The 12,677-nt window shown below is 35.3% G+C and overlaps 1 protein-coding gene across 1 annotated transcript in view; it reads left to right on the top strand.

Annotated features, from left to right (window-relative positions):
* LOC124363777 (death-inducer obliterator 1-like) overlaps positions 1-12,677 on the top strand; it is a 73,965-nt gene that overhangs the window by 56,716 nt on the left and 4,572 nt on the right. The window contains 4 exon segments of the mRNA XM_046819039.1: positions 6,583-6,749; positions 7,126-7,340; positions 7,423-7,866; positions 9,252-11,184. Of these exon segments, the coding sequence (XP_046674995.1) occupies positions 6,583-6,749; positions 7,126-7,340; positions 7,423-7,866; positions 9,252-11,184 (2,759 nt within the window).

The following is a 12,677-nucleotide window of genomic DNA, read 5'->3' as shown; positions in this document are numbered from 1 at the left end:
GTTACTCGCCATATTTTTACACTTTCTCTTGACTTGTCCAACATTACATTGTATTGTATTTTATTCATCCATACATAAAAATATGACTTAATTTGAAATTGTTTTGTTCTACTATTAAAATGTGCAAGTTATCGAGTCTTTCATTTTATTTTTGTATGTCTTTCCTTCTTTATTTCCCTTCAAGCTACTGCCTTGCTTTAGGTATTATACACACTTTAGAGTTGTTCTGCCACTTCCATACTTATGAACTTGTACCGAATGACGATAACACATAGGGGTGGTGACTTCTGAGGTCGTAGTAATAAATACTTGAATTGCAAAGTTTACTTATAAGTTCAATTTAATTAATGAAACTTACAAGCACCACTTTTAGTTGGTAAATTAAATGTATGCCTTGCCACGTTGCTGCCAATTAGAGTACAAGAACTAAAAATTTATATCTGATAGGTGGGCCTAAAATATCCAATGTTCTATGGAATTATGCCTACGATATTTTACTTTATAAAACTTTAAGATTTTACTTCCCTTCGCAATATGTAGACTCATAACCCGGGCGTCGGCGTCTTGGCACGAGACATTGAAGCTGTAGTCTAAGAAGGGTTATTTCTAGTCGGTAATTACTAGGAGAGGAGTAGAAGTTATGAAAGTGGTAGCCATCTACTCAAATAATACGTGAGCTCGCCTAAAACAAATTCGCGACGGTATTAGCCATTTAATGAGACAAAAAACTTATCACAACGTGCTCGTCAGAAGGACGACGCCACAACTTGTATCCATTTCAATCAAGCAAATAAAAGATCTTCAAGAGTTAAGTTACTTTACTATTTACAACTTTACGTTACATTAATTTTTATATGTTTGGCCTCAAAGGGCTAATTTAATAATACGAAAATGTAAATTTTACTTACGAACATAGCGCGCGAGGTGAAATCGGTCACGTAGTTGGGCTGCTACGAAGGGTTACAATAAAATATTCATACGCGTGCCAATTAGGTAGTTAGTCCGCCGATAATTTAGTTCCGGAACATTGGATAAAAAATAATATTAAGTTGTACTGGCTAACTAGGTTGTGAAATGTTGCATTATATAAAATGGAACTAACTAACGGTACAAACTTATATAATTGAACTAAATGTTGTTTGGTGATTTTTCTATCCTCAAAATGTTAGTTGGGCGAGTATCATTGCACATGAGTACATTAGATTAGTGTTAGAGAACTAAAACTACAACCTGTAACATTTCTCTTGCAAATATTGTACTTGAACAGAACGAGATAAATTCATAGATTGAATTAATTGGTATATTGATTATAAAATTAGTTTTTCAATGATAGCTTTACATTTCATTTCTTTTTTTAACTGTCTAGTTTTTTAAACATTTAACAACAATTTGCGATATTTTTAGATAATTATTAATAATTTTCAATTAAAAACAGGTGTATTTCAGATTTTCAAATTTGTTTGATGGTATTTTTAGTTTTGAATTATCAATATACAAATAACATTTATTGTCTGTTGTATAGGTCAGAACGTTATTTATAGTCTGAGATGCGTTAGGCAAAGGTTTTAGTATTAACCCTTGTTGGACACCATATTCTGTCCACTGGGTTTGTTTTAAAACAATTTAAAGATGTCTTTGGTAATCCAAGGTTTTAAAAATTTGTATTTAAATGAAATTTGATTGACACTGTCAGAAACTTTTGAGAGGTTCATGAATATACCTGTTGTGTTTTCATCCCTGTCAATCTTGTCACTTGATTCAATTACAGATTTACAATAGAGACGACAGTGCTTGTGGATCCTCAAGATATAAAATCATTCTGAGGGACATCTAACAAATTTTCCTGCCTGAAGCTTTTTTTTCCCCCCTTGGGGCGGCCTACTGCCATGCACTTAAGCCTCAAGGGCTTTTTGCGCACCCCGGAAACACACCATGAGGCCCACCAGTCTACAACTTCAGTAGTTCAACAAACCGCCGAAAACAACCTATCAAGTCCTCCTGGGAAAATTCACCACCCCTGTCCAAACTACCAAAGATGGCATACCGTTCCCTTGCTATTGCAGGGCAATCAAAGATCAGGTGCTCAGCAGTCTCCTCCTGCTCATTACACCTTCCACAGAGCGGATCCTCCTGAAGAACTCAGCGTTGTTTGCATTAAAGAGAACCAAGACAACTAGTACTCTTTAAGCCACAAGAATAGCATATCATGTGTTATTCGAAAACCACCTTCGTTATGAAATAGCAGTCTGGGGTGTTTCTTCAGGTGGCAATCTCCACAGAGTTCTGGTGATGCAGAAAGAAGCAATAAGGTTAATGGCTGGAATAGGACCTAGAGAGAGTTGTAGAAACATTTTCAAAAACTGGAAAATTTTGACAATAACATCCATTTACATCCTAGAAACTATATTTTACTGCATAACTAAGGATCCTACAAAACAAAGAGATCTACAATGCCATTACACTAGACAAGCAGGAGATAACACTCTACCAGTCCATAGAAGAGCATTGCTCGAGAAAAAAAACGATTAATTACTGGAATGAAATTCTTCAACAAGCTACCAGATTATCTGAGAGGCAGCCCAGGTACTATGAAGAGAACCTTACGGTGTTGGCTGCAAGACCACACATACTACACACTTGATGAGTTCTTCTTACGGAATGATGAATCTTAAATAGACCTCTCATTTAATAATAGAACTCACTTGTAAAATCTGTTTGACTCTGTAACACGTCTTGATGATATTGTTAATAAAGCATATCGTCTAGTTGTTAGTCTATTTATATGATATTAGATGTAAACAAGCTATTTTTTCATTTGGTACTATATTGTTTTGTTGATTGGTACTATTTCAGCTATTTTAAATTTAATTGGAAACATACCAGCAGTAAAATAAGAATTTAATCACATAGAATTTTGCTGAAATGCTTTCTTGCTTCTTTTATTACTCTATTAGCCACTTCATTTAACCACGTGAATATTTGTTTTTAAGCCATGTTTCTTTCCCACCTCTTGTTCATTTATAGATTTTAATTGGTCTAAAATCTCTTTTAAAAACTGGTTCTTATCTCATTCATTTTATGTAGTCTTTTAATTGGTGCTGTATCTATAACATAATGTATGAAATCCCTTTAAATGTATTTGAAATTCTGATTAATTATACAGAATGAGTATAATTTATCAAATAAATTGTTCAATATAAGTTTTAACGACTAAAGTCATACTTTTTTATTTTCTTTTCCCACTTATTATACATATTCCACACACTTTTTTAACATTTGTTGATCTATTTATTTTATTTTGTTAATCTAGAATTTGATTTTGGCTGTACTCCTTAGTTATATATTTTTAATTTAATTTATTTTGGAATCCAATTTTTTTTATTTATTCTGTTTAATAATATTTTTGGAAAGGCCTGTTAAATGTAATAGTTTAATGTTATGTACAAAAATCATATTTTTTTCTTTGGGGCATAATATACCCCAAAGGAGTGATTAATTCCTGCCCATGAAACATTTTTTACATTTAAAAATTGTAAAAAAGTTTTCCAAAGAAAATTACAAAAATTTCTTTATTTATCTTTGGATTTTTTATTTGGATGTATCATTTTTCAAAAAAACAAAATCAAATTCAAACACTTAATCTATTTAAATGCATGGATACACTATTTGAAGTATACGGACAGTTTTATATACCAAATCCTAAAATCAATTAATTCTTACAAGTTAAAAAATTTTAATATATTAGTTAGTTATATTAGGCATAATTATTTAGTCTGTTTTCAAATACGAGGGCGGTTCAGAAGGTAAGTTTCTTTGGTTAATAAAAAAGTGCAGAATATACTTACAGATTTTTTACTACACACATTTTAAAGAGCAACTCTAACACTATTTTTCAACATAATTATCAAAATTATTTAAACACTATATCATATCTGGTTACGAGCTTCTCAATACCCGCCGCGTAGAAGTCTGCCGCCTGTGCACGTAACCAGCCGCTAACAGAGTTTTTCAGTTCTTCGTCGTCTGTAAAGCGCTGAGATCCCAGCCATTGAATCACAATCTGACTAAGGAATTCTTCACCTTCTTCATGGTAGTGCGAAAGAAAGGTTAAAGCGGATCCCATTTTCTTCTTTTTGTGCTTTTCAGTCAAAAGTTTAGGGACCCAACGAGCACAAAATTTGTGAAAACCAAGTCTCTGTGTCACTATCTCATACACTAGAGTTCTTGAGATGTTAGGAAAAAACTCAGAAAGTTCTGTAATCGTGAATCTGCGATTTTTCCTAATCTTGTGGTCAATGCTCGCAACAAGGTCGTCAGTAATGACAGATGGTCGGCCAGATCGCTTTTCATCGTGGACATTTGTGCGTCCATCACGAAACAATTGGCACCATTTTCTCACGGCAGTGTAACTCATAATGTTTTCTCCATGTACCGAACACAACTCACGATGAATTTCCACTGGTGGCATTTGTTTTGCCCACATGAATCGGATAACCGAACGTACTTCACAGTAAGCGGGAGACTCGATAATGGCGGCCATTTTGAAAGCAAGGTTGCAGCACAACAAATAACGTCACGACCTTCACAGCGGCACTGCCAGACGCACACTGAACGGAGCCACACAGCGCTACTCGGATCATGCCGCTATCCCCCACCCATTCGCCAACTAGCCGACAAAGAAACTTACTTTCTGAATCGCCCTAGTATATGCTTGCAAAACCCCAAACTTCTCAAAATTCTTTATCAAATACAATGATAGGTAAATACAATTCTGGAGATAATATCTTGCCACATGATAGATACATTCACACATGTCATGGTTCGTTAAGTTATATTTCACATCAGTGTTGAAATAGTAAACATTCCGGTGAGGTAGGGAGGGTACTACAATGTAAGAGTGTGCTGAAATCAAACATTGACTTTCCACTCTGTTATTTTCTTCTTACTCTGTGGATTAAAGCGTTATATGTTACAATCCCATATGACATGTATATTTCAGAATTTATTAATTCTGCTATTATCTCATTGCCATCATGCTTACTATAAGACCTACATACCATAAATATTAGCTAATCTCTAGCCAAATTCAATGGAATAAGTACACCATCATCAAATTCACTGTTGCCTACATAGAAATGAAGCTTCAACAAACTTTCAAGTCTGTTATTAATTATTAATGTTGTGCTGTGATTGTCAGCCCAGCTTGCATCAGTGGTTATTATTTCTCAGATGCATGGCAACTAAAGGCAACATTTGCAACAACATAATTTGATGTAACAAATAATAGTGTTTTATTTATTGTTAAAAAACACAATCCTAAAAGTCTGTCACCTAGAATAATTATTAAACATAAACGCTGATATAATTGCATATATATTGACCACTGTAAAATAAAATAAAAATCTATAATAATATGCATCACTGCTAGATTACAGCCAGTCTGAGTGTCAAGATTATAATGCATTAGGTATTCATTCCTTTTTTGGGTTTCTAGTAGGTAGAATATAAGGTAAACTGGAGCTAAACTCAACATTCACTTTGAATCAACCCTTCCCACCATAGCTACGTTACGTGTAGATAACTCAGTTGCTCCACAGTGGTTAGAGATCGTGTCTAAAACATCGTAGTGGACTCAATTGTACATCTGATGAGACAATGAGAATAACTCTTCATTTAGATTACACTAAATTTCGTAGTCTAGGTGTCTCTGATGTCGAAACGATGTAAATAGATCATTTTCTTCGTCACCGGCAATTTTCAATTCTTCTGATGAACGGACTTGATTTTAGGGGTAAATTCTGTCACAGCGTTAGATTCCAGACGCTAAACTAAGAGGAAGGTGAAATAGAGATAAACTCAACATTCACATTGAATTAACCCACAGCTACATTATGTGTAGTAGATTTAAGCCAAAAAACAGTTATACTTTGTAGAAACATTTCAAAGAAATGAAACTTCTTAAGACTTAATTTAAGGCTCGGGTGTAACTGAAAATTATCTGTTACATACAAAGGAATCCATTGTAGAATGAGAGTAAATGATATAAATGACTATTATGTTCTTCCTAAATTCCCCTCATTTAGTAAAAAGATATTTTGTTTTCTGACTTTTCTCATATTACCAAATTATTATTCTCACAATATTATTATTTTCAAGGATTAAATGCTTAGAATATTTTTAATAACGTCAATCTCTCCGGAAATTACCAATAGTTGCTTAATGTAAAAATAACATTAGTGAGTCACTTAATCATTAATACTTTTTACTGTAAAATTAAAATAAAACAAGAGTTTCTCAGCTCAAGTTTTTCTTTAGCTAAATTATTAATTTTTATTTTGTGAATGTTGTGGTTTCTCCAGACCAGACTGGTTTAGCTTGACAGATCAGAGACTTGATAGGTTTCACATTTCAATACTTTCCATGAATTCATAGTACAACCAATACATGTTTAAATCAGAGCAGATACAATTTAACACTTATTGTCTGACTATTTTAAATATACGATTCCAATTTTATTCATTTACAAAAGCAATTTGTTATCGCTTATCAATAATTGGAGTAAAGCTACAACTATGTTTCCAGCCGAGTGAACCCGAGCGTGGAGTGTATAGTCTGCAAGAAGGAGGCTATGGACAGTGCGGTGTACTGCAGTGACGAGTGTATCGCAAAGCATTCTGCCGACTCACTCACCACTCTGGACAAGAGCTCCATCATCGTCTACGAGAAGAAGACTGGCCGCATGTACGGAGGTAGGTGAGACAGACAATCCGTCACGTGTCAGCTAAATACTGAATTATATCGACTGACTAAAAGTGAAGTCGTAAAAGTGTTTAAGTTTAACATTGTCCTTATTCTGTTATACTTATATGTTATAGTACACAACACAGCTGGTTCTTAAACCAGTTTAAGTTTAACATTATCCTTATTCTGTTATACTTATATGTTATAGTACACAACACAGCTGGTTCTTAACCAGTTTAAGAGAGATCAAATATCAGAGAACTAATTGCTTTCAAATAGCTGAGTACTACACCACAGGCGAAAGTAATAATCTCTATTACTTTTCTTTGAGTGTACAGTTGTTATGTACGAACTGTAGAAGTTTTATGTAATGTATGTTGGCAGGCCCTAACCCCCCCACGCCCAGCACCCTCACAAGCTGGTTGATGGCCCATCCTTCGTACGAAGTGATGCAAGGTGGAGTTCTGCCTTCGGCAAAGTTCTACAATCAACATCGCACCAACAACAAGCCGATGGTCCGGACACCCCAGCCGCTGCTCAAGCAGACGGTGCTGCAGACTCGACCCCAGGGCATACAGCTCATCGCCGCCTTGCCTCAGGTATGTAGAAGGCGAAGAAGGTTCCCGAGTGTATGTATATACCTTTATTGATAATCTCACTAAAAACGTTTTGATCTTACAGCCACCACCGATTGAGGGACCATTGAAGAAAAATGTACCGAAGGCAGAACCTCCTTCAACAACCCCTAAAACGAAAGCTCAAATTGTTGCTAAGGGACAGCAACAGATAACGACTCTTTTGAAAATCCAGCCACCCAAACAGGAAGTTGCAGAAGTAAAACCGGCACCAACAAAGATTTCCACCACTCCCTCTGTCACCCCTCCTCCCAAGAAACAGGTCAAGGAGACGAAGAAGACCCCACAGCAGCCTCCTCCCAAGAAAGTAACTCCGACTGTAGCCAAGAAGGTGGTCAAGGAGGAGGCAAAGCCAGAACAGAAAAAGGAAGAAGGTCGAGGGAAGGACTTTGAGGAGCAGACCGTCAGGACAAGTGTAAAAAAAATGCTGCAAGAAGTTTTGACAACAAGACTGCAAGAAACCACTGATCTCAAACTCTCAGAGGAACAGGTATTTAAGCTTAACATATTGAATTTTTATAGAATTTTCATAATCCTTGAAAATATGGAGATCCGCTCATACAGATGTTCACAACACAACTCAGTCTTGCATTAAGGAAACAACAAAGAAATCACACTTGGTTCTGTCACTTGTTTTTCTGGAAGAATGGTCAAAATATTATCCAAAAATAAATTCTATATAGTTTTTTGTGTCAAACAAAAATTTTTTAAAACAATTTTACAAAATGCCTCATGAGTGGTCAAAAATGTTTGAACATATTTCTCTGATTAAAAGTTAAAATAGGACAGTTAAAAAGTTTTGTAGTTTTTATTATACTTTTCAGTAGTGTATCCATCTTTTCAAAAACCCTTACAGCATGGGCCTAGGTAACATTTGTTAAGTTAGGTATTTCTTTATTAAAACATACATACATAACATATTGTGTATTGAAACTATTGTTTAACCCTTCGCACGCTACTAATAAATCTATTAACTTTTCTATAACGCCAAAACAAGTAAAAAGATTTTTTTTCTTTAAGTTAATTTTTATTATAGCTAAATTATATAAGGTAAAAGCAAAAAAAGTATAAAACAGGGCATTTTACTTCAAATTAGAGCATTTATTGATATAAATAAAAAAGAACTATTTACAAAACTGTTTATTTCAAATAAATTTAAATTAAATTAAATAGACCTCATCGCACTATAAAACAAGATACATATTTCAAACCAATCACAACACTACCATACAATGAAGAATAATAATGAGATATGTAACAGACGCGCTCTCGTGACAACCAAGAAAGCAATAATACACGGCACGGATATGTTTGGTTATGGCTCTGTAGGAGATGCAGGACTGATGTGATGAGCAGATGGTCGGAGTTAGACAAAGGGTGTTCCCGTCCCCCTGCCACTGAGTGAAGGTCGTTTATAAATTCTTCCTTGGCAACCACAATAAGCACGGAGCGTGCACCAGACATTTCAAAGGCCTTCTGTGAACTAAAAACTCCAGAAAATATAATTTGTAATATTGGATATGAGTGTATTTGGCGTTATGGTCAAAGCCTACCATTCTTATGTATCCGTCTATGGCGTCGGATGGGTTAACCATGTATTTAAAACTGGTTTTCTGTTAAAAATACAATCAAAATGAGAGTAATCCAAAAAATGTTTCAATTTATATCTTCCTAAACAATTACACAGTGTATGCATAGAGAAATACAACATCTAGTATTTAATGGATGGAAGCCTGTACAATATTGGTCACTATTTAGTTGAGTTATAAAGTTATTTCAATAATTTAGACCTATATATTGAATCCTATGCAATGTTAGCAATCGTGCAATGAAATTTAGTATTTTAATCTCTAATATTTTGGTTTATTTTTTCAGGTAAAGAAGCTGGCGACACAAATAGAGGAAGAACTTTTTGCCTTATTTAAGGAGACCAGTGTCAAATACAAAGCCAAGTACCGCAGCCTGATGTTCAACATTAAAGATAAAAATAACCTGACTCTATTCAGGAAGATAGCCGACAAATCTTTAAGTCCAGTTCAATTAGTCCGATTATCACCAGAAGAGCTTGCATCACAAGAACTAGCTCAGTGGAGGGAGAGGGAGGCCAGACATCAGTTAGAAATGATCAAGAAGACCGAACTGGATCTAATGCAACAAGCGAAAACAGTCGTGATGAAAACACATAAGGGAGAGCAAGTGGTTGAAAACGAAGACGGTCTTGGAGCCAAGGTCCTAGAAACCTCTGTTGAAATTGAACCTGTGATAAATGTGTCTGCTCCAGTGACACCTTCTGCTGAAGTCTCATCAGTCAAACAGAAAGAAGATTCATTGAAGTCAAAAGACGACAAACAGAGTAAAAAAGATAAAAAGGAAGAAAAGCACAAGGAACGTAGACACAGTCATAAAAGTAGCCATAAAGATCATCAGAGAAGCCGAAGTAGGCACAGAAGCAGGCATAAAAGTGAGAGTGACCGAAGAAGTAGGAGTAAGAGCAGATCGCGTACTGAGAACAGGCTAAGAAGTAGAAGTGGGAGTGCTGAAGAGACTGTAAAAAGTAAAGAAAATAAAACAGAAGAAAGAGGACGCAGTAAGAGCCGACCTCCGGACAGAAGTAGGAGTAGGCTTCGGGATAGAGAAAGAAGTAAAAGTAGACCAAGAGAGAGAAGCAAAAGCAAACCAAGAGAGAGAAGCAAAAGCAGACCAAGAGAAAGGAGCAAGAGTAGACCGAGGGAAAGAAGCAAAAGTAGTGCAAGAGACAGGAGCAAGAGTCGAACAAGAGAACAAGACAGGAGCAGAAGTAAAAATCGTTCTGATGAGAATACTAGTAAGAGTTATACAAGAAGTAGAAGCAAAAGTAAACCAAGAGAAAGAAGTAAAAGCCAGTCAAGAAAAACAAGCCAAGATTCTGAAGCTAGTCAAGTTACTTCTGGAGATGAAAAGCTCACGTTGGAAAAAGTCCATGAAGGTATAGACATACCTGCGATCCAACCAGCAATCTTTGATGCTGAAATTAAAGAAATCATCAATGATGTGGTTGTCGAGGAAGAAATAGGTGCTGCGGCTGAAGAAGATCTTTCTGATAGAGAACCAAGTTCAACAGTAAATATCACGACTCCACCTTTCAATGCTTTCGAGGACGACGAATCTACAAAACCTCCTATATGGAGGGGAACACTTCTGATGCCAGATGTTGCCAAGTTTTCTACATCAATACTAGAAGTTTCAGGGGTTTGCAGTGACCTTGAGTTTGATCTGCCAGACACTATCGACTGTGTTGGCAGAATCAGCCCTGAGACTGCCTGGGATTACATTTCAAAAATGAAAAAATCGGGCACAAAGCAAATTCTAGTCATTCGATTTTCTGCAGATAACGAAGAAGACAAAATGTCTTACTTGAGCTTCTACTCGTATCTGAGCAGCAGAAACCGTTTAGGAGTAGTCGGCAACAATTCCAAAATGATAAAGGATTTCTACATCTTGCCTTTGCCCAGTCATAGTCCTGTCCCTCAGGTACTTCTGCCTCTGGACGGTCCGGGATTCGAGGATTACAGACCTCACCTGTTGCTGGGGATTATTGTGAGGACAAGGAGAAAGCGGTTGTTGACAGACAACGAGCTGCCATTTGTACCGAAGGTCGCCAAGAAGTCCGAGAGAAGCTACACACCCCCGCTTCCTGACGAGGATAGCCACACGCCCACCCAACAACATCAACACCCCGACACAGAGTCGTTCACACCGCCTCACTCACCCGACACTCCCAGAGTCATCAAGCTGAAGACAAGCAATCGCAGTTCACGTAGTAGTCCCGGTAAGTCTTTCTTAACTGTTCTACGTTTTTTTAGTGACAGACTATTTCTAGAGCTTCGCTATGTGTATTTTAAAATATATTCTATATTTAAAAATATAAAAAATTATAAATTAAATAAGTATTTTTCATTTTATGTGTCTGAGTTGATTGGTCATGTTAAAAACTGTATAAAATGTTAAGGGAATATGTAATAATTTTGAGAAAATAAACTTTATTTAGTAGTTTTGGTAACAGGAATTTAGACAAGATAAGCCGTAATTATATCAAAAGTATTTAAAACATTTCGACAACTGAAAAGTTGAACAGCAGATTGGGAATAACAATAATCATTTATCAGTGAGATTTTAATAAACTTACTGTTTATATACTAAAATAAATTCATTAACTCTTTAGTATGATTTATCAACTAAAAAAAACATGGCACCAATAATGGTATAAAATCAATGACTTTATTATTCTCAAATAAAAGTCATTGTCTGTATCAACAATGATGGGATAACTGTTTAAAGTGCAATGGAGAATACTTTGAAGGTGGTAAGTTTGTTTTGTAACAAAAATAAATATATGTATATTTAAAACAAAATTCCGGTTTCTTTGGGTACCCCCTCGTACATAAACATATTTTCATCCCAAAATTCTATTCAATATATGAAATACTCGGTCCAGAATATTGTATGTGAATGTTCAAAGCACTACATATCTTGCTGCAAATAGTTGTGACAGATGTATTATCCGACTTGTACTATAGATGGCAGTGCTTGTAAATTCAATCCATTTATTATATTTTGGATGTTCAAAATTAGTTTTGTTTGACATTAAGAGACGGCATATTTACAGTAGCTGAAGGAACAGAAATTGAGGATGCTTATGATTTCTTAGTTGTTCAGCAGAGAATTTCAAATGAAGTTGCTAGTAACTGCTAGTAAATTTGTATAAAACAAAGCCAAAATTTACATTTTAAGACTTTATATCTTATTATCAAACGTCTAGTGCAATCAGGAAGTGGCATTTTTGCACATTTCCAAACATTTGGTAAAACCAGACTTTGGCACTGAAAGGGTTAATTATAGTATTAGTTCAGTTTTGTTTTACACAATTGTCTATGAGGGACATTTTTAAAGTAAGAGCCTCTTTTCATATATAAAAACCCAAAAAATTATTCAAAATACCAATTATTTTCAGGTTTTACATTGGTTTCTTCATTTTTCTACATAGTTGAATTTTTATTTAAGAATTTGTAAAATCTTAAAACTAATTGAATTCAAAGAAATATACCACATGCTCTGACAGCTAAGAATTTACGGCCATTCTCGCTTTTTCATCGTCATTGAATTGCTTCCCAAGACGATGGTTCAAGTGATGAAAAAGGTGGTAATCAAGATCAGGACTATACAGTAGATGATCAAACATTTCCCAAAAGTGTAAATTATTTCCCAAGTCTGAACAGCTATGTGAGGCCTTTAACAGCAGAAGGACATGGTAAAAGTTATGCT

This window comes from Homalodisca vitripennis, chromosome 5, assembly GCF_021130785.1.
Source record: "Homalodisca vitripennis isolate AUS2020 chromosome 5, UT_GWSS_2.1, whole genome shotgun sequence".
Taxonomy (NCBI): Eukaryota; Metazoa; Arthropoda; class Insecta; order Hemiptera; family Cicadellidae; genus Homalodisca; species Homalodisca vitripennis.
This window is presented reverse-complemented; position numbering and strand designations above follow the sequence as displayed.